The sequence below is a fragment of the Vulpes vulpes genome, chromosome 5, assembly GCF_048418805.1.
Source record: "Vulpes vulpes isolate BD-2025 chromosome 5, VulVul3, whole genome shotgun sequence".
Classification (NCBI taxonomy): Eukaryota; Metazoa; Chordata; class Mammalia; order Carnivora; family Canidae; genus Vulpes; species Vulpes vulpes.
This window is the reverse complement of record NC_132784.1, coordinates 71,503,054-71,526,583: the sequence shown is the minus strand read 5'-3', so window position 1 is coordinate 71,526,583 and position 23,530 is coordinate 71,503,054. Positions and strand designations below refer to the sequence as shown.

At 42.3% G+C, this 23,530-nt stretch overlaps 1 protein-coding gene across 1 annotated transcript in view; it reads right to left on the bottom strand.

Moving 5' to 3' along the window:
• Positions 1–23,530, bottom strand: part of EXT2 (exostosin glycosyltransferase 2) — a 135,309-nt gene that overhangs the window by 9,944 nt on the left and 101,835 nt on the right. Inside the window, exon 10 of the mRNA XM_026004140.2 lies at positions 1,374–1,517. Coding sequence (XP_025859925.2) covers positions 1,374–1,517 — 144 coding nt within the window. The remainder of the gene's footprint in view (positions 1–1,373; positions 1,518–23,530) is intronic.

Sequence of the window (23,530 nt, the reverse complement as noted above, 5' to 3'; positions counted from 1 at the left end):
AACCACCCAGGCGCCCCCAAATGAGGCAGTTTTGAAGCTGCCATAACCTACATGTATGAGATAGTGCAGAAATTCATGGACAGGGGGGAATGTACACAATATATGACCATAAACCCCAAGAATTATAAACTTATTCAATTATTGCTAAGAACAAAACCCATTTCTGGATTGAGAGCCCTGAAAAGTACACAGCAGCAGTGAGAAACCAACATGCAATCAATATAACACGATTCTGTTAAATTAACTACACTGGGCCGGAGAGAGAAGCAGATGTTCTCCTGACATCAGTACCTTGTACAACTGATGACAAGGGACAAGGTATTATAGTCAACTCAACCATACACTCCCAGGAGCACTCTACCATCAAACTGAATATTCTAAAGTCCAAAGCAATTTCAACCTCTCCCTAATAAAAAAAGTAAAAAATATGAAGTGATGATTCTCAGAAGAGAGGAAATACAAAAGATACAAAAGGCATTTCAACCACAGTGGTCAAATCATAGTGAAAAGAGATCCTTTTTCAAGTATCAAACCAGCTCAGTTTGATTTTTTCCCTTTTTTTATATATTTCATGCAAGACGAGTTATGGTAACAGTTTTATATTTTGTTGATGGGAATGTAAATTGGCACAAACAATTCTGAAGAAAACAGACATATATATAATCTTAAAACCTCTACAAAATGTTCATTCCCTTTGATATAATTCCACTTCTAGAAATCTATCATAATGATCACAAGTACAAACAGTTATGAAAATGGATACTGATCACTAAGCATTAGAAATTAAGCATTATCTAAAATAGCCAAAAAAACCCTGAGACAATCTAAATATCCAGTGATAGAAGAATAGTTACACATGATTTATGGATATTAGAATACCATATTAGCAATTATGTTATGAAGGAATGGTGATGTTAAAGGAACTCATAATACATGCAAAAAGCAGGCTAATGAGAATGTTTACACAGAAGTATATGTAAGTAAGTTTTCTCCAAAGGCAAATTGGAGAAAACATTTACACAATAACAATGGTTATCGCTAAGTGATAGGACTACAAAGAACTTTTTTGTATGTGTGCGACTTTTCTTATAAAATTTGTTATGGATTTTCCCTATTTTCTATTATGAGCATGCATTATTTGCATAGTAAGAAAAGTAACAAAAACCACACAACATAGCCTTTCTTTCTTTAACTGAAGTATAGTTGACACCCACTACAACATGGCCTCTGTAAGCTCTCTGAGTAGGACATTTTTTCCTACACTCGGCAGAAATTCAATTGGGCCACGCAGCACAAGTGTCATGCACGCAGTTTTGTCACTTCAGACCCACATGCCCCAGCCTGGCATGCCCCTGCCCCACCCCCAACCTTACCTTGTGATAAAAAGCTGCCCCCGTGAGCACCATGGATACCTCGTTGGTCCACTCAGATTCATACTTCCACTTACTCATCTCGTGGTCCCAGAGATGCAGACGACCTGGGTAACCCACTAAGCGGTCAGGAAACTCCCGCCAGACCTGAGGGGAGAAACACATCCACAATCACTTCCCAGTTCAGACAGTGACCAGGCACAGTGCTACGTTACCCAAACGGTACAGACAGACTCCCCAGAGCCAGATCTTGACCAGCTAAGGCTGAAATGGGCTTCTGAAGATACTGCATTAAACAGGGGCTAGTTACTCTGTCAATATTCAAAGTCAGATGTGGATTCTAATTTCCTCCAAATCCCCCTGCCATTGCTGGGAAATTTCAAGTAATGTAGTAACGGCTCACTAAATTGGGCCAAGGTATGCAATCTCTTAACACATGATTATAGAAACAGGTTCCATTCTTAATGTACGCACATGTGAAGAATACATGGATACATGGACTCCTGCAACTTGACGGTCCTCGGTTGTTGTTTTTTTTTTTTGAAGATTTTATTTATTTATTAGAGAGAGGGAGAAAGAGAACAAGTGCACAGTGGTGGGAGAGGGGCAGAAGAAGAGGGAGAAGCAGACTCCCCACCAAGCAGGGAGCCTAGGACAATGGGATCATGCCAGAGCTGAAGGCAGACACTGAACCAATTAAGCCACCCAGGTGCCCCTTGACTGCCCATATTTGCATTAAATTTGGCCATTGTGAAAACTTAGTCTCTGTTTCTAAAGATTTATTTATTTAGGGAGAGAGACTGAGTGAGTGAGCGAGTAAGCAGTGGAGAGGGGCAGAGGGAGAAAAAGTCTTAAGTGAACACCACACCCAGCGCATAGCCTGACATGAGGCTCAATCCCATGACCCTGAAATCATGACCTGAGCTGAAACCAAGAATCAGACACTTAATTGCACCATCCAGGTGCCCTAGAGAGTCTGTTTCTAAAAAAAACTTTTTTAAAACTCTAATTCCCTAGAGAACACAGCCATCCTTATGACCTTTTAGAAGCCGCATGTAGAAAGAATGTGTCTGATTCTATAATCTATAACATACTGAAAACAAAAACTTGATTTCCATATTTGGGAAGGCTCTTAGATACAGTTTTGTGAAACAGAATCTGGTATACTGGGGATGGGGTACTCCCAATACTTTCCTCATGTATTTCTGTATAATTTAGTTTAACCTTTAAAGAGGAAGTTCATGCCATTAAGAAGTATGGACAACTTAGTAGTTGTTCATGGTGCCACTTCTCAGCAACCACGATTCCTCATCCTTTACCAGGCCCCTAAACAACAGAACTCCTGAGGGTCCAGTCCTGTGCCCTGGTCTCTTCTTTAAACAAGTTGAATCATTTCAGCTAGTTTCAATCATTTTTAACACCTTCTATAATCTACTGATCTCTAAATTCGTTTAGCCCAGAATGTTCCTGAGATAACCAACTACTCAATATCTTCAACTGGATAAACAATAGGCACCTAAAACTTAACATGTCCAGTGCATGCATACTCCTGAGCCCCTATCCCCAGATATGCCATTCTCTTAATCCTCTCCATCTCAATAAATCGTCTACCCAGACCGCCCCAGCCCAAAAGCCACTAGTCAGTCTTTATTCCTCTACTTCTTTCTTCCCCACACCCCATCCATCAGCAAGTTCTGCTGGCTCTACTTCTGACCACCTCTCACCAACTCTCCCAGCCCACTCTTGAGCTCAACCCACCATCATCTCTCACCTAGATTGTTGTTAATAGGCCTCTAACGCCTGTCCTTGCCTCCACTCTCACCCTCCCAAACCATTATTTCCACAATATCTCTAACAGGACTATTCCTAAAAGAATATTAGAATACAGATGGTCCCTAACTGGCAATAGTTCAACTTATGATTTTTCGACTTCACGATGGTAAAAAAGTAATATGCATTCAGTAGAAACCTACTTCAAATTTTTTATCTCTTCCTGGGCCAGCAATATGTAGTATGATCCTCTCTTATGCACCGGGCAGTGGCAGCAAGCTGCAGCTTGTCCGCCACACAATTGCCGACAGTCAACAATCAGTACACTTAAGATCATCCTGTACTCAGACAACTATTCTGTTTTTTCCTTTCAGTATTAAAATAAATTACATGGGATACTCAATACTTTAATATTATAAAATAGGCTTTGTGTTAGATGATTTTGCCCCACTTTAGGTTAATGTAAGTGTTCTGAGCACATTTTTTTTATTAAAGATTTTATGTCTTTGTTTATTTCAAAGACAAAGACGGAGAATGAGCATACAAGCAGGGGGAAGAGCAGAGGGAGAGGGACAAGCAGACTCTGCACAGAGCCAGATGTGGGGCTCAATCTCAACTCTGAGATCATAACCTGAGCTAAAATCAAGAGTCAGATGCTTAATTGACTGAGCCACCCAGGTGCCCCAACTTACAAGTTTACCGGGGAACCCTCTGGTAAGGTGAAAAAGATCTAGTTGAGGGTATCTCAACCAACAGGGTGTGTGTGTGTGTGTGTGTGTGTCTTCATTATATATTTATTTTCATTATATATATATATATATGTTATATGGTCATATGCTACAGCAGACAGATGCTTCCCCAACACCCACATGTCACTGAGTCCAGGGAGGATGCATCATTGCTTTCCCAAGGGCAGAGCCATGTGCCAGCACCTCCTGCCCCTTTTGTAGTTTGCTAGGGATACTGTAACAAAGTCACCATACAACATGGCTTAAAACAACAGAAATCTAGAAGTCTGAAATCAAGGTGTTGGCAGGGCCCTGCTCCCTCTGACAACTATAGGGGAACCATCCTTCCTTGCTGCTTTCTAGCTTCTATGGCTGGCTGTCAATTTTGGGCACTCCTTGGCTTGTAGGTGCATTAGATGCATCTCTCCTAACCTTTGTCTTCATACAGCCTTCCTCCCTCAGTGTGTATGTGTGTGTCCAAATTTCTTTTTATAAGGGTATCAGTCAAAGTGGATTAAGGCCTACCCTAATGACCTCATTTTAACTCCATTACTTCTAAAGAGATCCTATTTCCAAATCAGGTTTCTTAAGGGTTAGGATTTCAACATAACTGTTTAGGGAGACACACTTCAACCCAACACCCTCCAAAATCGTCAAGAATTGTTCCACCCCTGAAACAAAACAAAAAAATGGATTCCCGCTGACCAAGAATAATAGCCAAACTCCTTAACACCCCCTAAAGGGCCCAGCCAATGTCCAACCTCTCCTCTCACACCACATTCTCCCACATTTTGGTGGCCTTGCTGTTCTGGAATCATGACCTCTTCATCTATTTCTTCGACTGGAATGTTGTCCCAGCACTTCAGAAAGCCAGCCCTTGCCCATCAGTCAGGTCTCTGCCTAAATGTCACCTCCTTTCAAGAGGCCTTTTCAGACTTTCCCACCCAAGGTAAACACTGTCTCCCTCCCGGCCATTATTCATCACATCTCCTCCCTGTCCTTTCCTCCACCAAACTTCCAATCTCTTGAAATTGTTTCAGTTATTTATTGTTTCCTTATTTATTACGTATTTTCCTCCCACAGAATTTTGTCTCCACGAAGACAGAGGCTTTGTCTTATTCACTGTGGTTTCCCAAGCACAAAAAGCAGTGCCCACACAGGACAGTGTTCCATAGGCACACGTGGAACGCAAGATCTCAGGAGGCAAAAAAGCGGACAATAAAGAAGGGCCCGAAGAGCCTTTCTCTTTCCCTCGCAGGCAGAGCTAGTGTTCTCCTTAATTCAGAAAGGAAGTCAATGACAGTACTGATCAACGGTTACCATTAATAATAATGTGATCTCCTTTGCGTGTGAAGATCACAGTAATAATTCACTATCGCTGAAGCACATGTTTTAAACTGCTTTTCCAGAAGCGGGGAAGCGATATTCGCTGTCATTACACCGTCCTCCCCAGTCCTCCTGTGATCATTCACATGCCTTTATGGGATATCTAACCCGGGTCTTGAGCATGGTCTGGAGTTTCCTTTGTGTGACACCGGTTCACCTAACAGATCTCTCAAACCCACAGCCTTGGCCTCATTAACACCATGTTGTACCCAACAGAGTTAATCAGCCACAGCCACCATCATAAAAGCTGCAGACAAACGAAGCCATGTCGAACATTTCCTCAGATGTGTGAGGCTGCTGCTGTGTTCCTACTCTAGGTTTGGATTTCAGTAGATTAAAATAATATACTATTACGGTTTTACAGAGCCCAGAGCAACAACATAGCATGTGAGCCAGGGCTTCTGTCTGGTTTGGGGGCCTGGGCACATGCCATCAGATGCACTGCCAGTTTCCTTCTGTTAGCACCAGGCACCTGCCTGGTCCAGTCACACTGGTACCCACTCTTGGCTTCCCCTCCATGGAATTAAAGAGGTTCTGCAAGGGTCCAGGCACAAGTAACTACACACGACCCACTGAGGTGGGCTAGCTGGGGGGAGGGTTGGGGGGGGTCGGATAGAGAGGCATCCATGGGTCACACCCCTGATGGACGGAAGCTGCATTCTCCTCCAATCCATAGCTATTCTGAGGCAACACAGCCCTCCAATCCATACACTCTGCCCCTGTTTGCAAGAACCATAATAACATCAGCTCAGTTTTAGGCCAAATGCTGTTAGGATTTCAATCTTCTTCCTATTAGCTGAAGCCATTTATCAGACTTCTCTCCACAGGGACTTAATTGGGTGGTGCTGGGTCACAAAATGCTAAACTCCGCTGTTCGAAAAGCCTCCGAGGTGTCCTGGATTTCAGATTCCTTTGGAGCCGTGAGTGAGCGCTGTTCCTCACGCGGGGCCTCTCTGCCCTTGACTTACTCCAGGCAGCTGGATACAATCAAGATACCATCCTTGTCACTTCATCTATAACTCTGCAGCTGACTACGGGATCAAAACGGAGTGGAGCTGAGCAGGATGGGCCCTCTCTAATCGAGCCCCAGTGTAGTACGAAGTCGATTATGTAGACAGTAAAGCATCTTCCCAGCCAGAAGAGCAAGAACTCAAATTCCACCCCCTCTCCTCCTGACTATCCACCTCCCACTCTAATTCAGCTTTTTTCTTTTTACCTCAGGGAAATGCTCTGGGGTCAGCCTTTTGTCATTACTAACAGATGCCTTTATATATTGCAGCGCGGGCATCTAAAACTTCACATTAAATCCCTAGAGCTCTGTAACAGTGCTCCACTGGCTATGCGCAGGTCACTGTGCCACTACTCGATTGTTTGCCTGTACTGTTGAAGTCCTCCGTATACACCAATCTCATGTATTTTTAATCATGCACAAGTTTGAAGACAGAGCCTCTATTAAAACTCTATGCCTTAAAAAAAGAAAAAAGAAAAAGAAAAAAAAAACTCTATGCCTTAGTTAAGGGCTTAGCAATAATTTAATGGTCTTTACATTTGGGGCCTATTTCCGTATCACTCTTCAAATGGAGACTGCAACAACATAATACCATGCTCTAACTGCTTCCTTCCACTCTGATGTTTACAATCTTGGTCCTAACCACTTCTTATGGAAATCTGCTCTTCTCTGGACTCCCAACTGCCCTCCCTGAGCTCTCTGCAGAGTTATCTATTCTTTTTCTCTCTTTCTCTTCTTAAACTTCCAAGGTCTTCTGTGGCTTCCCCATGCTAGGTGATCAAACTAAGATCTTCTACCTTTGTTTCAAAGGCAAAAGAGGCAACCTAGATTACATGCTACAAAAAAGTGCACCATGCGGACCTGGTCAAAGTGGATGATGAAGGACTAGCTCTGCCACTGAGGAGTTGTGCAAGCAACCTGCTCAGGTTGCCCTGCTTTCATTTTGCCATCTGCAAAAAAAGGGGTTGGATTAAGTGACTTCTAATGTCCTTTTAGGGATAAAATCTTATATATTTTTCCTTACTAAGAAACTAACTCGTCAACTGTGATCAGTTGCAAGTTACAAGTTTCTAAAGTACATGGCCTGCATTATTTAACTTCGGTTTAAAATGCCATACACATATGGGTACCCAATAAATGTTCCTGAAAAGAGGCTAGCTAATGCACTATATTCTAAGCCAGCTCAGAGAGTGCATTTTAAACCCCGGGTGTGTGCTAACCATAGTCAGATTCAGGAAACAGACCAGGGAGGGGAGAAGGGGGAAGGTGTAACAACAGGTGGTGCCCATCTGGGATATACAATTATGAAATCATGGGTCAGCTTTAGGAGAAAAGTAACTCTCTGAAGTGGCTGCTATAGTCATCACACTTTCAAAGGCACGGTTCCACTGGGATATTGCTACTGGGTGAGAGGGATACCATATGGATCAGTATTCAGGAGCCCAGAGACAGACTAAGGAGTGGTGAGGGAAATGCAGCAAATACAGATCCAAGGCGCATCAAACCAGGCCAGGGTTTCACCTCTCTCCCTGGTGCATGCCCCCTGGGTTGTGTCAATCCCTAACCATCAAAGTAGAAGAGAACTCTAGGAGCCAGCCTGAACCCTGTGGTCATGCGTGCCTGGGTCAGCAGAGGCAGAGCTGCAAGGAACCCAACTTGTGAATGTCTTTGAATTAGTGGCCACTCTTTCCCCAGGCTTGTCTCGCCTGCTGCCCAGATGGGAAAGGGCAAGCTGGCTGCATTCCAATTCCTAGCCAGTTTTAACAGAAGAGCCAGTTATCAGATTCACTCTCAGCCCTCTGGGAACAGAACTCACCTTTTATATTTGGCATTTCCTGAAACAAAGTGGAACGGAGAGCTCCAGCCTGATTGGCCTTATTTTCAGCTCATGCTTTTAATCACACTGGCAGTTGGTAGTTTTTGTCAAGGGGGTGCTTTGCAAAAAGCCAAAGAGCCTCTGTCCATGCCTGAGACACAATGAACTAATTGCTAATGCTAGACATCTAGTGCAAGGGAGCCCTGCAGGTGTCACCCCGAGTTCCCTAATGCTGATTGGTTTTGACAAATAGATGTACACACTGTGCTAAGTATTAAGATTTACCTGTTAGATCACTTCAGTCTGCCTGAGAAACCTTTCCAACCCAAGACAGGGGTCTGCTTAAAATAAGCCACACAGGAAAGCCAGGATCATGGAAGGCTTCTGGGATTTGGGCAGCAATCCTATGTGCCCCCATCTGGCTGAAGGTTCATGCCTTGGTTCCAGGAGACATGCTCTCCATTCCTTTCAAGTTCTTTCTTCAGGCTCAGGGCAGTGATGAAGGCAAAAGAGACAGGCTGGCATTGGCCAGAGTTGATAGAGGAATGTGTGCTGTTAGATCTTGCAGTGGTCACCACGATCCAAAAGGCACTGCTAGAGAATGTGGTTTGAACACCTTCTCCTCATCCTTACTTGTGCCAGCTCACCAGATGGTGCAACCAGGTGCCTTCTGCAGATGGTAAGGAGAAGATGCACACTTCTGGCCTTTTGGGCTGCTGACCCCTGCCCATGACACCTCAGAAATTTGCAGCAAGAGACCATTTGGAAGACAGAGCTCATTCAGTCTGGCTCCCTCATGGTACAGATGAGGAAACAGAGCTAAAGAGGAACTAGTTCTCCTAATATCACACTCTTACTTCAAGTCTAGACTCAGACCTAACTCCCAGGCCAGGCATCTGTTTGTGAAGTCATGGGATTCCCCACTCTTCTGAGTCTAAAAAGCACCTCAGCTCCCCAAGCTCAGTCCCTCACTTGGGAAACAAGGTCAGGTGGGAATGTCTGAAATCATATTCAGAGTTCATGTTCGCCACCAGTGCTTGTGCAGACACAGGAAGAGTCAATTGTGCACACTGTCCAAGCTGAAAGTAGAATGGGGTAAGGAGAGGAGGTGGGGAAGTCCACAAAACCCTTTGTTCCCCCTTGGTACTTGTCTTCTAAAAGCTAAAGGCTCTCCATGAATGCGGTTCCCATTTGGAAAGAAAGCCACATGCTCGCACCATTGAGAGAAGGAAGTCCTGTCAGCTGTGCACCAATCTAGTGGGATCCTACATGTGACATCCATGGGCCCACTAGAATCTTGTAATCTGTGAGGCTCCAGGACAGAAAAGGAGATACAAGCAAAAGGCTGCTGAATAAAAGATTAAATTTAACCACTATTTTTTGTGAGGCAATGAATCTCCCGAGAGATAATAACAAAGGAAGGACAGACGTGAGTTTGAGGCGACAGGAGAAGGATGGGATGGGTCACGACTGGGTCGTGGGTTTTCCAATCTTGCACTCCTTAAGACCCACTAAACATGAAATCATTTGTATTTCCATAACCCCAGCTCTGGGGAAGGGGTACAATTTCTAAGTCTGGTCCCAGGGGATTGTTCAATGAAGTTAAAAGAAGAATAGTGATCATAAGTCAAATAGCTACTCTCTTTAAATCCCACATGAGTGGAAACAAAACTTTAGTAAATAACCATGACCCAGCCTTCAGAATTTCAAGTTGATTTTGGTGAGGCTCAATTTAAAAGATCGGGGACTAAAGATCTGAGCTCTGTCCAGCAAGGGGGGGAAACTCTCCTTACTTCAAGTCACTGCCCTGGTGACTTCTACCACTTGCAATCAGGGATGCTACTACAAAATGGCCAAAACCCTGTTTCTTTCTCACTGTGCAAAGGGAAGAAGTAGCACTGACCATAAACTCTGTAATCCTGGCTAAAGCATCAATGCAGTTCAAAAATGATTATATAATGAGTTCATTCAGCATAATGCCCTCCCCATACATCTGCTTAACCCCCATAATCTCCTAGTGGGTAATCAAGCAGTTGAGGGAATCTTTCAAATTATTTATTTATATCCCAAGCATTTCCAAAAAATGACTTGGGGTGGCTTACAATATAAGGGAAAAACTAGAATAAAGTCCAAACTGTCAAAAGGAAGGATGTCCTCAACAGCATTTTTTTTAATCCAGAGCTGTTCCATCTACCTTAAAAATATTAATCCTAATATCAAGTTTTAGAAAGGCAATTGAACAGCAAGCTAAAATCATCATTAAAGCTTAGGGAGAGAGAGATTTGATAGTCCTATTATTAATTATTTATGCATTCAATTCAAAGATACTTACTGAGCCACCACTATTTTTTTCCATTAAACATTTTGAGATAATTGCAAATTCAAAAGCAGCTGTAAGAAATAAATGAACAGAGCTTCACCCAGTTTCCTCCTATGGCAATAGCTTGCAAAACTAGTGTGACTTTACAACACAACATTGACACAGTTAAGATACAGAGTATCCCTGTCACCACAAAGCTCTTCCTGCTGATCTTTTAGAGACATCCTCCCCTCCATCCACAGGCAACCACTAATGCACTAATGTAGTCTCCATTTCTGTAATTTTATAATTTGAAGAAGAGGACTATGTAAGTGGAATTACATAGTATGCAACCTTTTGGGATTGGCTTTTTTCACTCAGCATAATTTCTTAAAATTATAAATTATTTATTTTGCAAGAGAGAGTACACACAAGTGCACACAGAGGGAGGGGCAGAGGAAGAGAGAGAGAATCTCAAGTGGACTCCACACTGAGCATGAAGTTTGACACAGGACTCAATCTCATGACCCTGAGATCATGACCTGGGCTGAAGTCAAGATTTGGATGTTTAACTGACTGAGCCACCCAGGCGCCCTTCACTAGGCATAGTTTTTAGGGACAGTTTTACACTTCAAAGAGAGAATACAAAAATAAAGCAAAGATCTTGTTACTTAGGAGCTTACCATTTAGAAAAGCTAATGTCATTTGCATGAAAAGCTAGAGATGAAAGAAAGCAAGGATGCAGTTGAAAAAGCACCCCCCCCCCCAACAAAGAGTTAAGAGGATGGTAAGATTACTTCTGGGTTGGGGTAGGAAAGCAGGGAAAAAGGAACAAGCGGATAACAAGGAAAAAGTTTTATGGATTTCATTTTAAGAACAAAGTTAAATTACAAAGTGAGGGTTGAGAATCCCATTGTCCCAACCAGGTAAGTAGTTAGTATGAAATTATTCTTCCCTAGGTGTTTGGCAGGCCAGCAAGCAGACCTCTATTTGGATTCTCTCACTGAATATAGAACACAGAATCATTTAACTTTGAACAACTCCTTATAATTTTACTCACAGAATATATATATATATATATATATATATATATATATATATATGAAAATCCAAGGTCCAAATACATTAAGTTCGCTCATTCAGTCAATATTTACCAAATATCCACTATGTGTCAAGCACTAGGCATAGAGTAGTACATAGGGCAGACACAATCCTGCCTGAGTGGACTGCTCTAAGTTAGAGGAGCTCTGCAATCCAGCCCCAGAGATCTAGGCCCCGAGTGTAATTAGCGGCCTGGCTGTACAAACGAGTAGAGTGTCAACGTGAGAGCCGCAATCCTCAAATCTTCAATCTCAATCTAACTCAAAGGCTGGTTGGGAACCTAGAAATTAATGCTGCCAATTCCTGATCCTAACCAGTCAGACAGTAGCAAATATACCGCGATCACGATTAATGAGAACCCCAGGCACCAATTTTCAAGCACCAAGAAATGAGTATGACCTAAGAGGTGAGCTATAAACATCTCTGGTCCACCTTGCCTTCTAAAGACTCATTGTTCCCAGTCATGACAGTTCTAAAGCCAGCAGACTATTCGGATCCTTAAAGCTTTCTTCTTATTCTTCCAAAATGTGCAATTGCTCTTTAATGCTGCAGCCATCAGCAACCACTGCCTCAAATTCATGATCTCACAAGCAGTTTTACAACTGGCAATGAAGGATACGGCTTCACGTTGGGGAACAACATAGAATGTTCTCTGGAAAGCTACAGACGCTGTCCCCCTGAGAGCCCCCGGAGCCGGAGCCGTTCACAGCCTGGATGCCGCCTCGGCTTTCATTTCCCCTGGACCCATGCCAAGTCCTGCCCACACACCTCCCTGAAGCAACTCTATCAAAATCAAGGCAGATAAGCAGCCCATGCAAGACAAATTCCCCATATCCCCAAATCATAAGCTGAATTCTGAAGCTCTGAATTCCTGGAACAGCCAAAGCCTGTAATCAATCCCAAGAAGACAACAGGCAGCTTTTGGAACAATAACCCTCGAACATATGGATCCTTTCAGGTTGGAATATCTTTGCAGCTATCTCCATTTGAATGGGGGAAGGGAAAGTATGCATATTTAAACCATCAAGTGTATGGACACCTCTTTAAAATAACTATCCCACATCATAAGTATCAGTTCTTGAGGAGTGGGGCTCCAAAGCCAGGTGCGCCTAACCTGGCTGCAGACAGGAAAGATGCTGGGGTACAGTTGGGGGGCACGCAGCACCTGGAGTAGAAAGGTGGGGAGAGCGCTAGTACTGCCTGGCGCAAACAAAGTAAGCGCTTATGGAAAACATACTGAAACCACTCACCTGACTTATTTGGGATGGAAGTCTGTGAGGAGGAGACACTCTTGGATGATAAGATACACCAGCAGGAAGCATGTTCCCGCCTCTTCAGGACAGGGAGCATTTGATGTTTCATTAATGGCTAGGTAAATAAATTCTGAGCTTGTAATTTTAATTTGCTCAGTGGGGAAGAAAAAAGCGTCACTCTATTGTAATTCCCAACTGGGCACTTTTTTAAACGCTCAGATGTCACTTCAAGGTTCAGCATACATATTCGATTTCCTCCCCTTAATATTTGTTTGCCTTATTCTCCGGCGGGGACTGGGTGCTTTAGAAAAGTTCTGAGAGGTCAAACTTCACTGCGGCTCCTCTCAGCACCTCCATGGGCTCCTGGCGGCGGCTTCGGGGGTCTTCTTTCAGCTCTTGCTGTAGCGGTGGCCCACGTGCACTGCTTCCCCGGCTCCCGGGAGCCTCAGGTGTAAATCAGTGCAAGCTGGAGATAGGATAGACCTGATAGATTCCCCGGTTCTCCTCCGGGCTAAAAACAAGGAGCAGCAATAAGAACACCCTAGAGAGAGAACTCTCTAAGAAAGAGCCACCCACCTCAGACCACACTCTTCCACATGTCTCCTTGGACAGAGGCTCTGATCATACTTTCTGGGCAGAGGCGCTCACTGAAATGGGCTGTTTGGTCCATTCCTCTTCTGAAGACAACAGTTTCCATAATGCCCATTCTTTGGGTACATAAGAAAATTGAAAAATGGAAGACAGACAGATGTCTTTTTCAAGGTTCAATATTGTGCTGATATTATAGCCATGCTCAGGAAAGGTACTATCACTCACTCAGATATAATAGTATATAATATATAAAGTTCAAAGAACTTACAGTCATCTACTTCTCTAGATACTTAATGAGGAGGGCATATCGTACAAGTCATAAGACTTGTGTAATTCTCAAAAGCTCAGCTCTGGCAAAATGGCTCTAGGTATACTGTAAAGCTGTAGTGTCAGACCCAGCACAAATGCTGTGACCCAGAACAGCTTTGGCAAGGTTTGAGTCTTTGCATCCCAAAAATGGGGCCAGCTCACTCTGAATCCTAGTGCTAGTGGTCATGTGGACAGTCCATCATTCAGGGGACAGAAAGAAATGCTGGAATCTCTCAGTAACCCACTGGATCAGATTCTGTGAAGGCTCAAAGATCTAAGTCAGCCAAAAGGTTAAAGAATGGAAATCTACAGTACTGGTTCTTTCTGAAGGCTGAGACACTTCAAAAAATTAGATTATCCACCCACTACAGGGATATCCCTTGCATTCTGGGCCTCCTTTAGGGACGCCCCCTATTTATTAGTTGTGGCTATGTAAGAACCAAGTTTCTTGGAGCCCTGGATGAACCCAAAGGGTAAACCTGCCTGAAAGCCCATGGCAGGATGAGACAGGCACTTCCATGTATCATCAAGAAGAACTTTTCTGAAGACAGCCTCCTGGATTCCCAACAAACCTGAGCACATCTTCAGATTTAGGACTCTGGCTTACATCTAGGAAGGAAAGCAGTTAATTTCCTATCAGAGGGACCATAACCACAAGTCTGCGAGAAACAATCTTTAGACCCAGTCCAACACTTGTTTTACATTTATTTGCTCCTCAGACCCAGTATCTGTGGCATTCTCACTGGCAGAAGGCTTGGAGAGAAACGAACATGCCAGAGATAGTCATTCTTTTTAAGTTGTCTGCTGGCTTTTACTTTTTTTCCCTTTCTCTTTTTTCAAAGATCCCATTTATTTGAGAGACAGTGAGAGAGAGAGAGAGAGAGAGAGAGAGAGAGAGAATGAGCAAGAAGGGACCAGAGGGAAAGGGAGAAGCAGATTCCCCTCTGAGCAGCAAGCCCAACACGGGCCGATCCTAGCACCCTGGGATCATGACCTGAGCTGAAGGCAGATGCTTAACCAACTGAGCTACCCAGCCACTCCTCTGCTAACTTTTAGAAGAGGTGATTGTTGTCTATTCTATGATAGGCTGTTTTCACCTCTCAGCTCCTCTACCGAGAAGAGAGAAAGTGGGATAGTTTACTTAGAATCACAGATCATATCTTTCTGCTCTCCCTGGAGTATATAGGTATGTCAAACCTTACTAATTCTGTTTAAAATATAACTATTACATAGAGCCTCAGCTCTGGAATTCTCCAATTAGCCAAGCTCCCTCACTGCAAATTAAATGTGAGCTATAGTAAGCCCGTCTTTTCCTTCTATTTGGTTCTTTCATCCATTTGAACCTTAGGTCTATTGACTTTCCACCTCCATCTACCCAGCTTTCCCTGTCTTCAGTGTCTGTTGTTTCAAATTCGCTTGGACCAGACACCTTTTTATAAACCTATAATACCTCTTTACTGCCTTAATCTTTTCAGCTGGCCCTATATTGCCTGACCAACCTAGTTTCCAGTGTTAACCCAAACACAACTTCCACCCTCCTCGTATCAGTCTGCTTCTCACTGCCTCATGTGACCATACATAGCACGCTCATTCTCCTATTGACACCTTTCCTCTTGGTTCTTCTTATACCAGGGGAACCTGCTCAGAAATGGTGTTATGTTCTCCAGAAAAAAAGTGGGGCATTCTATGCTATTTTGCTGTCTTGCCATGATTCAGTGAATACTTGTAGTCAACAACTATTCGTTGATACTTGCCATTACCTTAGGTTGTTGTGAACAAAATAATATAACGAAATTCTCATAATTTATTAGCACACAAGAGCTTCAACCAGCCTCTGCCAGCTACAGGATACCCAGGCAGTAAGAGAAAGGCATCAGCATTTTGTGTTCCTAACAACACACAGTCATTCTAAGCCAATTCCCATCCCCACATGAAGTACTGACTTTATAACCAGTATTATTAGCCAAGAGCGTTCCACATCTCTCAGGTGAAAAATGTTCAACACTTAAGTGCTACTAATAATTTTTATGGTTGGAAATGAGGATCAAAGTATGAAAGGAAAAATAAATTCACGGGTTCATACACTCAGCCAAGTCTGCCTGGCTCATTTTCTGCCACATGTTTTAAACGCTCTTAAACGCGGGGGAGGGGAGGAGGAACAAGTTGCATTTTATTTCCCAGCTCTTTAGGTCTGAAGTAAAAGCAGACAGACTTGAAAAAAAAAAAAAAAAATCAAACACTCAAGTAACACTATACACTGCTACTGCTCCCCCAGGAGTTCCTTGCAAATGAGTATCAAGAACTCAATAGATACTTTCCTGGTAAAATACATAAACAGATAAATAAATTATCCCAGGCTGAAAAGAATTTCCACATCTGGTAGCTCACTAGAGCTTGTCAAACAAGTCAGAAACACGCAGGGCCAGAGAAGAGCATTCTTTCGCTCCTGATTTCAGGGCTGGAAAGGGAATGTAACATTTCCCAAACTTTCTGCCTTCCAACAGGGAATATGACCCATATAAACAGGCAAATGACCCCTGTGTTTTCTTCCAATTAAATAAATAATGATCCCCAGTATTAGGTCTCGAATCCAAATGTCTGTAGGCTCAAATCACAGCCACTGGAAGAAAAAAGCTGTCTCCTACATGGCCTGGCCTCTCCTCCCCCAGGCACTCGCTGGGGTGTACCTCCAGAGGAACGATGCCAATTTCACACCTTAAAGAAGTAACCTCGGTTTCCTAAGTCATAAAACATCAGGTGACAGGATGATCTCTAAGGCCCCTTCACATTCTGACACCGTGTTTCTTTTACACAGCCTTCCAGTGGGAATGCTGGGGACAGTCACCAGGCACACAGCGATCCCGAACCTCCCACCCAGTCTACACACCTCAGGAGATGAGGTTAGTGTTACCTAGCCGTGCGCTAGTAAACCACCTTCTGGAAAGGGGTTCTGGAGTCCACTCTCTCCTACCTCTTACATTAGCCCCATGCTTCCTTCTCTCACTTCAGGCAGCATGCAGTGTGCAAGCTGCCCTTTGGTCTGTGCTCTGTGTTCCTTAAGCAAGCCCTGGAGCCCATTGCTTTAAAGTGGTCCCTGGACATCGATGCTTCCACCCCTCTAACAAAAGCACTGCCTTAAAATGCTCTCATGTTTATGAAAACCATGCTGGAACTCTGTGCCTGAATACATGTGAGGCCTCAGAAGAGGCATCAGCAGAACCACGACCAAAACAGGCCCCAGCTCACCTCTTCTCTGCTCTGGCTGTCCTCTATCAAAGTAACTGCCACATTCTCCCTTCAACTCCTGGTGTGTGGCTGCCCATCACCTCCGTTATACAAGGAAGCAAAGGAGTTTGCCACTTTCTATGCACAGAAGTTTGACACTTTTTCACATGGAACTACACTATACCGGTCTGCCTATGCTTCAGATTCATTACACCCAAAGGGATTTCAGGAAGTCATCTGGTCTAGTCTTCCATCTCCTGGCACCACTAGTAAAACCACTCTAGATACTGGAAAGACTGCTGGCTTCCTCTTTCTGAAAAATTCCCGGATGGGGAGATGCTTCTGTCTCTCCAGATTTCTCAAAAAATTCTTTGGAGCCACAGTAAGAAAGGTCTGTTGCATGGTTCCTCTTTGGTGCCCACATATTAAATGTTTAAACTATTTTTTTTTATTTAAATGAGGATAACGAATTTACTACAGAAATGATAAAGGCCATGGGGGAAAAATAACAGAAGAAATGGAGATGCCTATTTTTGAGAAGAACAAGCAGGGCGATATTTTGATTCTATTAAAATTTAAAGTTTACAGAGAAGAAACTGGTGATGACAGCGGGGCGGGGGCGGGGGGGGAAGATGTGGAATGGGGAAAATAAGTGATGGGGATTAAGGAATGCAGGGTTTTTTTATGGAAGAGTGGAATGACTAATTATATTGTACACCTGAAAATAATATTACACTGTATGTTAAATAGCTGGAATTTAAATAAAAACTTCTAAAAACTTAAAAGTGCCAAGATAACTAATCTTACCTAGATGACCTCATAAGATCATTAAATCTACAACCGCAGGACTTAAACTCTTTTTAGGTGCATGCAGAACACTTACCAAAACAGACCTTTCACTAGACCATATAGTCACAGTAAATTTCAAAACAATGAAGCCGTATAGAGTATCTGACCACAGGAGAATCAAATCAGAAATCAATAAGAAGGGACACCTGGGTGTCTCAGCAGTTGAGAGTCTGCCTTCAGCTCAGGGCGTGGTCCCCGAGTCCCGGGATTGAGTCCTGCATCAGGTTCCCTGCATGGAGCCTGCTTCTCTCTCTCTGCCTGTGTCTTTGCCTCTCTCTCTCTCATGAACAAATAAATAAAATCTTTTTTTTTAAACAAACTATTCTTTTTTTTTTTTTTTTTTAATTTATGATAGTCACACAGAGAGAGAGAGAGAGAGGCAGAGACATAGGCAGAGGGAGAAGCAGGCTCCATGCACCGGGAGCCCAACGTGGGATTCGATCCCAGGTCTCCAGGATCGCGCCCTGGGCCAAAGGCAGACGCCAAACCGCTGCGCCACCCAGGGTTCCCCAAATAAATAAAATCTTAAAAAAAATCAACAAGAAAAAGATAACTTTAAAAATTGGCAAAATAAAAAAAAATTGGCAAAATAAATAATATACTTTTATATGACTATGGGTCAAAGAAGATATTACAATGGAAATTTTAAAACATTTTAAACTTAAGGATAACAAAAATATGACAAATCAAGACTTGGGAATATGCCTAAAGCAGTAATTACCCAGAAATTTAGAGCTTTAAATGTATACATTGGAAAAATAAATATTGAGATCAATGATCTAAGCTATCAAACTGAAAGACTAGGAGAATAACAGCAACTCAAATTCATGAAGGCAGAGGAAAGTTAATGAAAGACAAAACAAATAGGTAATAAGGAAAAATTAACAAGATCACAAGCTGATTCTTTGCAAAGATTATGGCACTGCTATAAAAGGACTGACCAAGATGCTGAAACACCAGGAGTGAAAAAGAGAACATCATTGCAGATCTCCCAGATTTGAAATAACTGTAACATAATATCCTGACTTTACAGCAATACATTTTATAGTTCAAATGAAATGAAGAGATTCCGTGAAAAACATAATTTATCAAAACAAACACAAGAAGAAATGGTAAGTCTGAATAGTGCTGGAGACATTAAAAAGACTGGGTCTGTGAGGAATGTGCTAGAGTGTTGGCAGAGAACAAAGGAACACCGGATGGGTGGGGCAAGAGGAAAGTTATAAATATCAACGACAGGGATCCCTGGGTGGCGCAGCGGTTTGGCGCCTGCCTTTGGCCCAGGGCACGATCCTGGAGACCTGGGATCGAGTCCCACATCAGGCTCCCGGTGCATGGAGCCTGCTTCTCCCTCTGCCTGTGTCTCTGCCTGCCTCTCTCTCACTGTGTGCCTATCATAAATACATTTTTAAAAATTTAAAAATAAATAAATAAATATCAACGACAGTCTCAGGCCCAGAGACTGTAGCAGCAAGGAGGCATATCTTCTCCTTTCCTTCTCTCTCTCCTTTTTATTTGTGCCCATTTGTCTCCTTTTCCAATTACTATTTTACATAATTACTGCCACAATTTCCTCAGTTTATACAATACACATAAATTTATATAACTTACTCTTTGGGGACACCTGGATGGCTCAGCGGTTGAGCATCTCCCTTCAGCTCAGGGTGTAATCCTGGGGTACAGGATCCACTCCCACATCAGATTCCCCATGGGAAACCTGCCTCTTCCTCTGCCTATGTCTCTGCCTCTCTCCGTGTCTCTCATGAATAAATAAATAAAATTTTTTTAAAAAATAACACTCTTTGGATGTCTGTGGTTTCTTTAGTTTCTCGAATCTGTGAGTTTAACATCCTTTGCCAATTCTGGAAGTTTTCAGCCATTATTTTTTCAAATATTTTTTTCAGCACCACATTCTTTGTCTTCTTCTGGGACTCCGATGATACAAAAATAGTATCTTTTGTGATTGCCCCACAGGTATCTGGCGCTCTGTTATTTTTTTTTTTCAATCTACTTTCTGTTGTTTGAATTGGATAATTCCTATCGATTTACCCTCAAGTTCACGATTTCTTTCCTGTGTCTCCATTTACCAACCAAGCCTATCAGTAAGTTTTAAATTTCAGTTTCTGGGGGATCCCTGGGTGGCTCAGCGGTTTAGCGCCTGCCTTCGGCCCAGGGCGTGATCCTTGAGTCCTGGGATCAAGTCCCGCATCGGGCTCCCTGCATGGAGCCTGCTTCTCCCTCTGCCTGTGTCTCTGCCTCTCTCTCTCTCTTTGTGTCTCTCATGAATAAATAAATAAAATCTTAAAAAATAAATAAATAAATTTCGGTTTCTGAAATTTTCAGTTCTGAAATTTCCATCTGGTTGCTCTTCATACCTCTGTCTCTTTTCTGAGACTTTCTATTTTTCCATTTGTTTCAACAGTGCTCATAATCACTTATTAGAGGATCTTTTATGATCACGGTTTTAAAACCCTTGTCAAATAATTCCAACATCTGTGTTATCTTGGTGTTGGTATCTGTTAACTGTCCTTTCTCATAAAAATTGTGACTTTCCTCAATCTTGGTATGATGAGTAATTTTGTTTTTTGTTTTTTTATTATTCATGATAGTCACAGAGAGAGAGAGGGGGCATGGGCAGTGGAGAGAGGTGGGCAGGGAAAGAGTCTCTGCTCCTGTTAATGCAGGGTGAGGGTGGTCAACAGGGCTCTGCATGACAACCTCCACAGTCACAGCATCTACTTGGCAGGAGTATGAATGGCTTCTTTCATGGTATCTGCATGGCCTAGAGTGGTATAGTCTTTAAAAAGGCTCGATCGTAGGGCTGCCCTCTTCCCAGTCCTTGTTTTTTTGTTGTTGTTGTTTGTTTCTCTCTGTGCCTATGTTATGGCCTTCTCTAGTACTGAGGCTGAGGTTATACAGGAGAATGGTAAAGAGGGAGAGAGGGAGAGAGAGGGAGGGAAGGAACCAAGGAAACTCATTGCTGGGCAACCCTCAAGTCCTGAGGTCCCTAGCCAGCCTGACTTCTTTTTTGAGGAACAGGGTAGAATGTGCTTATTCAAGCTCATCCAGAAGTGGAAGTCTATCATTTATTCACTAAGTTATAGGATACTCAAGTAGACTTGTGACTAAATTTAAGAAGGAATTAATAATTACCCAGAGATTGATATGACTATTGGGACTTTGTATCTTCCTTTTTGAGGGAGAAAATGGGAGGTCTTTCTATGTATGAAGGATAGTTGCAAACGTGTAGAAGGGTGTGAATGGACACAAGTAACCAAAGGTGGGCAGGCGGTGCTAGTTATTAAGTTATCGTCTTGAAGCCTCAATTCTCGTTTCTAAATTCTGTTTTGTGATGCTGGGGCCAAGACTGCAATTATTTCGCTTTTGCTAGGTTCTGTCAATGGGGGCACTAGAGAGACACTGGAGAAATGAAGGGAATTATTTCCCATCTTGCCTGCTTTTCCCAGCGGTGTGGCCTTTTACCTCAACAGGAGATGGTTCTAGGCATTTCCAGCATTCCAGAACCAGCCTCATCTGGACCCTCAGAACTACTAACAGAAACCAACCAGTGGCCCTCTACCAAGGTCTAAGGCACAGCGCTGGGGGAAGTGGGGTGGACTCTCTTCCAAACATGTAGGTTCTAATGATCCCAGCCACTTCCCTCCTTTCCCTTGTTCCTCGAGTCCTGGAGTTATTGCCTCTTTACACTTTCAGTGTCCCCTTTTGCTGTCTCAAGCTAACACCCTGTATTAGAAATTTCATATATTAAATCCATTCTACTGAAACAACTAGTATGGACTCTATTTTCCTGACTGATATATTCTTGTTTGTGACTATTAGAATAACATGGAAAATGCTCAGTTGTTTTCATCTTCACCACACAGAGATTTCAACAAATGGGTCTGACTGGTACACAGTCAAAAATAAGAACAGCTATATAATGATTATTATAATTCTATATAATTGGTTTTCTCTATGAGCTCAGTTATATAATGAAATTTTTTTTAATTTATTTTTTTTATTTTTTTTTTTAATTCTTATTTATTTATGATAATCACCCAGAGAGAGAGAGAGAAGCAGAGACATAGGCAGAGGGAGAAGCAGGCTCCATGCACCGGGAGCCCGACGTGGGATTTGATCCCGGGTCTCCAGGATCGCGCCCTGGGCCAAAGGCAGGCACCAAACCGCTGCGCCACCCAGGGATCCCTATAATGAAATTTTTATAGGTGACATGGTACAATGAAAATACCACTAAACTCAGTTTAAGCCTTATTAGTGCCACCCACTAACTGGGTGGCACTGGGTAAGTCACTTACCGGCTTTATGTAGCTTAAGGATGGGCCTTACCCATAAGCAAAAGAGAGCAAGCTAGATTATCTCCAATTTTCTTTCCAATCTAAAACTATCACTTTATTCTCAAGAAATCACCAGTAAAACCATCTAGGCCTGGAGTTTTCTTTGTAGGAAGATTTTGATAACTTCAGTTTTTTTTTTTAATTTTTAAAATTTTTTTAAAGATTTTATTTATGTATTCATATGAGAGACACACACAGAGAGAGAGGCAGAGACACAGGCAGAGGGAGAAGCAGGCTCCATGCAGGGAGACCTGGGACTCGATCCCAGGTCTCCAGGATCACGCACTGGGCTGAAGGCGGCACTAAACCGCTGAGCCACCCAGGCTGCCCGATAACTTCAGTTTTTTAATAGTGAATTATATACATTCCATTTAATTTTTATGTAAGTTGTAATTTTCAAAGAATTCATACTTTCATGAAAATTTTCACAATATTCTATTAATATTCTTTTATTAATGTCTCTAGGATCTAAACAATCCTCCTTTAATTCCTTTTCATTCCTAACATTGATAATTTATGTTCTCTCTCTCTCTCTCTCTCTCTCTCTCTCTCTCTTTAGTGTTCTGGCTAGGGGTTTATCCATTTTGTTAATCTTTTCTAAAGGTCAATTTTTGGATCTGTTAATTTTCTCTGTTGGTTTGTTTTTCTACTTCACTGGCTTTATTAGCACTTATCTTTGCTCTTTCCTTCTAACTTTGCTTTAGGTTTAATTTACTCTTCTTTTTCTAAGTTGTTAAAGAGGAACGAACTTAACATGATTGCTTTTAGACCAATCTTCTTTCTTAATAAAAGCATTTAATGCTATAAATTTCCTCTAAGAACTACTTCAGTTGCATCCCAAAATTTTTTTAAGCATTAGAATGTACTTTACTTACAATAAAATCACCAATTTTAAGTGTTTTGACATAGTCATAAAACCACCATCACAACCATAGTATAGAACATTTCCATTGCCTACAAAGTTCCTTTCTATTCTTTTGATGACAATCCCATCCCTCTACTCCTGGTAATATAGTTTTTTCTACTCTAGAATTTCATACAAATGGACCCACACAAAACATACTCTTTTATATCTGCCTTCATTCTCTTAACATAATGATTTTAGGCTTTTCCATGTTGCTCCATATATCAGTAGTTCATTTCTTTTTCTTGCTGAGTAGTATTCCATTGCATAGATTTTCCACAATTTATTCCTTCATTTGTCCACTGATATATATAGTTCTCTATCTTATGAATAAGGCTATGAACAATGAGTACAAGTCTTGGTGTAAAGACGTATGTTTTTATTTATTTTGGAGGCTGCATCACATGTGAAGTATATGTTTAACTTCATGAGAAACTGCCAAACTGTTTTCCAAATTAGTTGTACCAGTTTCCATTTTTACCAATAACATATGAGAGTTCTAGTTGCTCCACAGCCTCATCAACATGTGGCATTGTCAGTCTTTTAAGTTTTATTTAGCCATTCT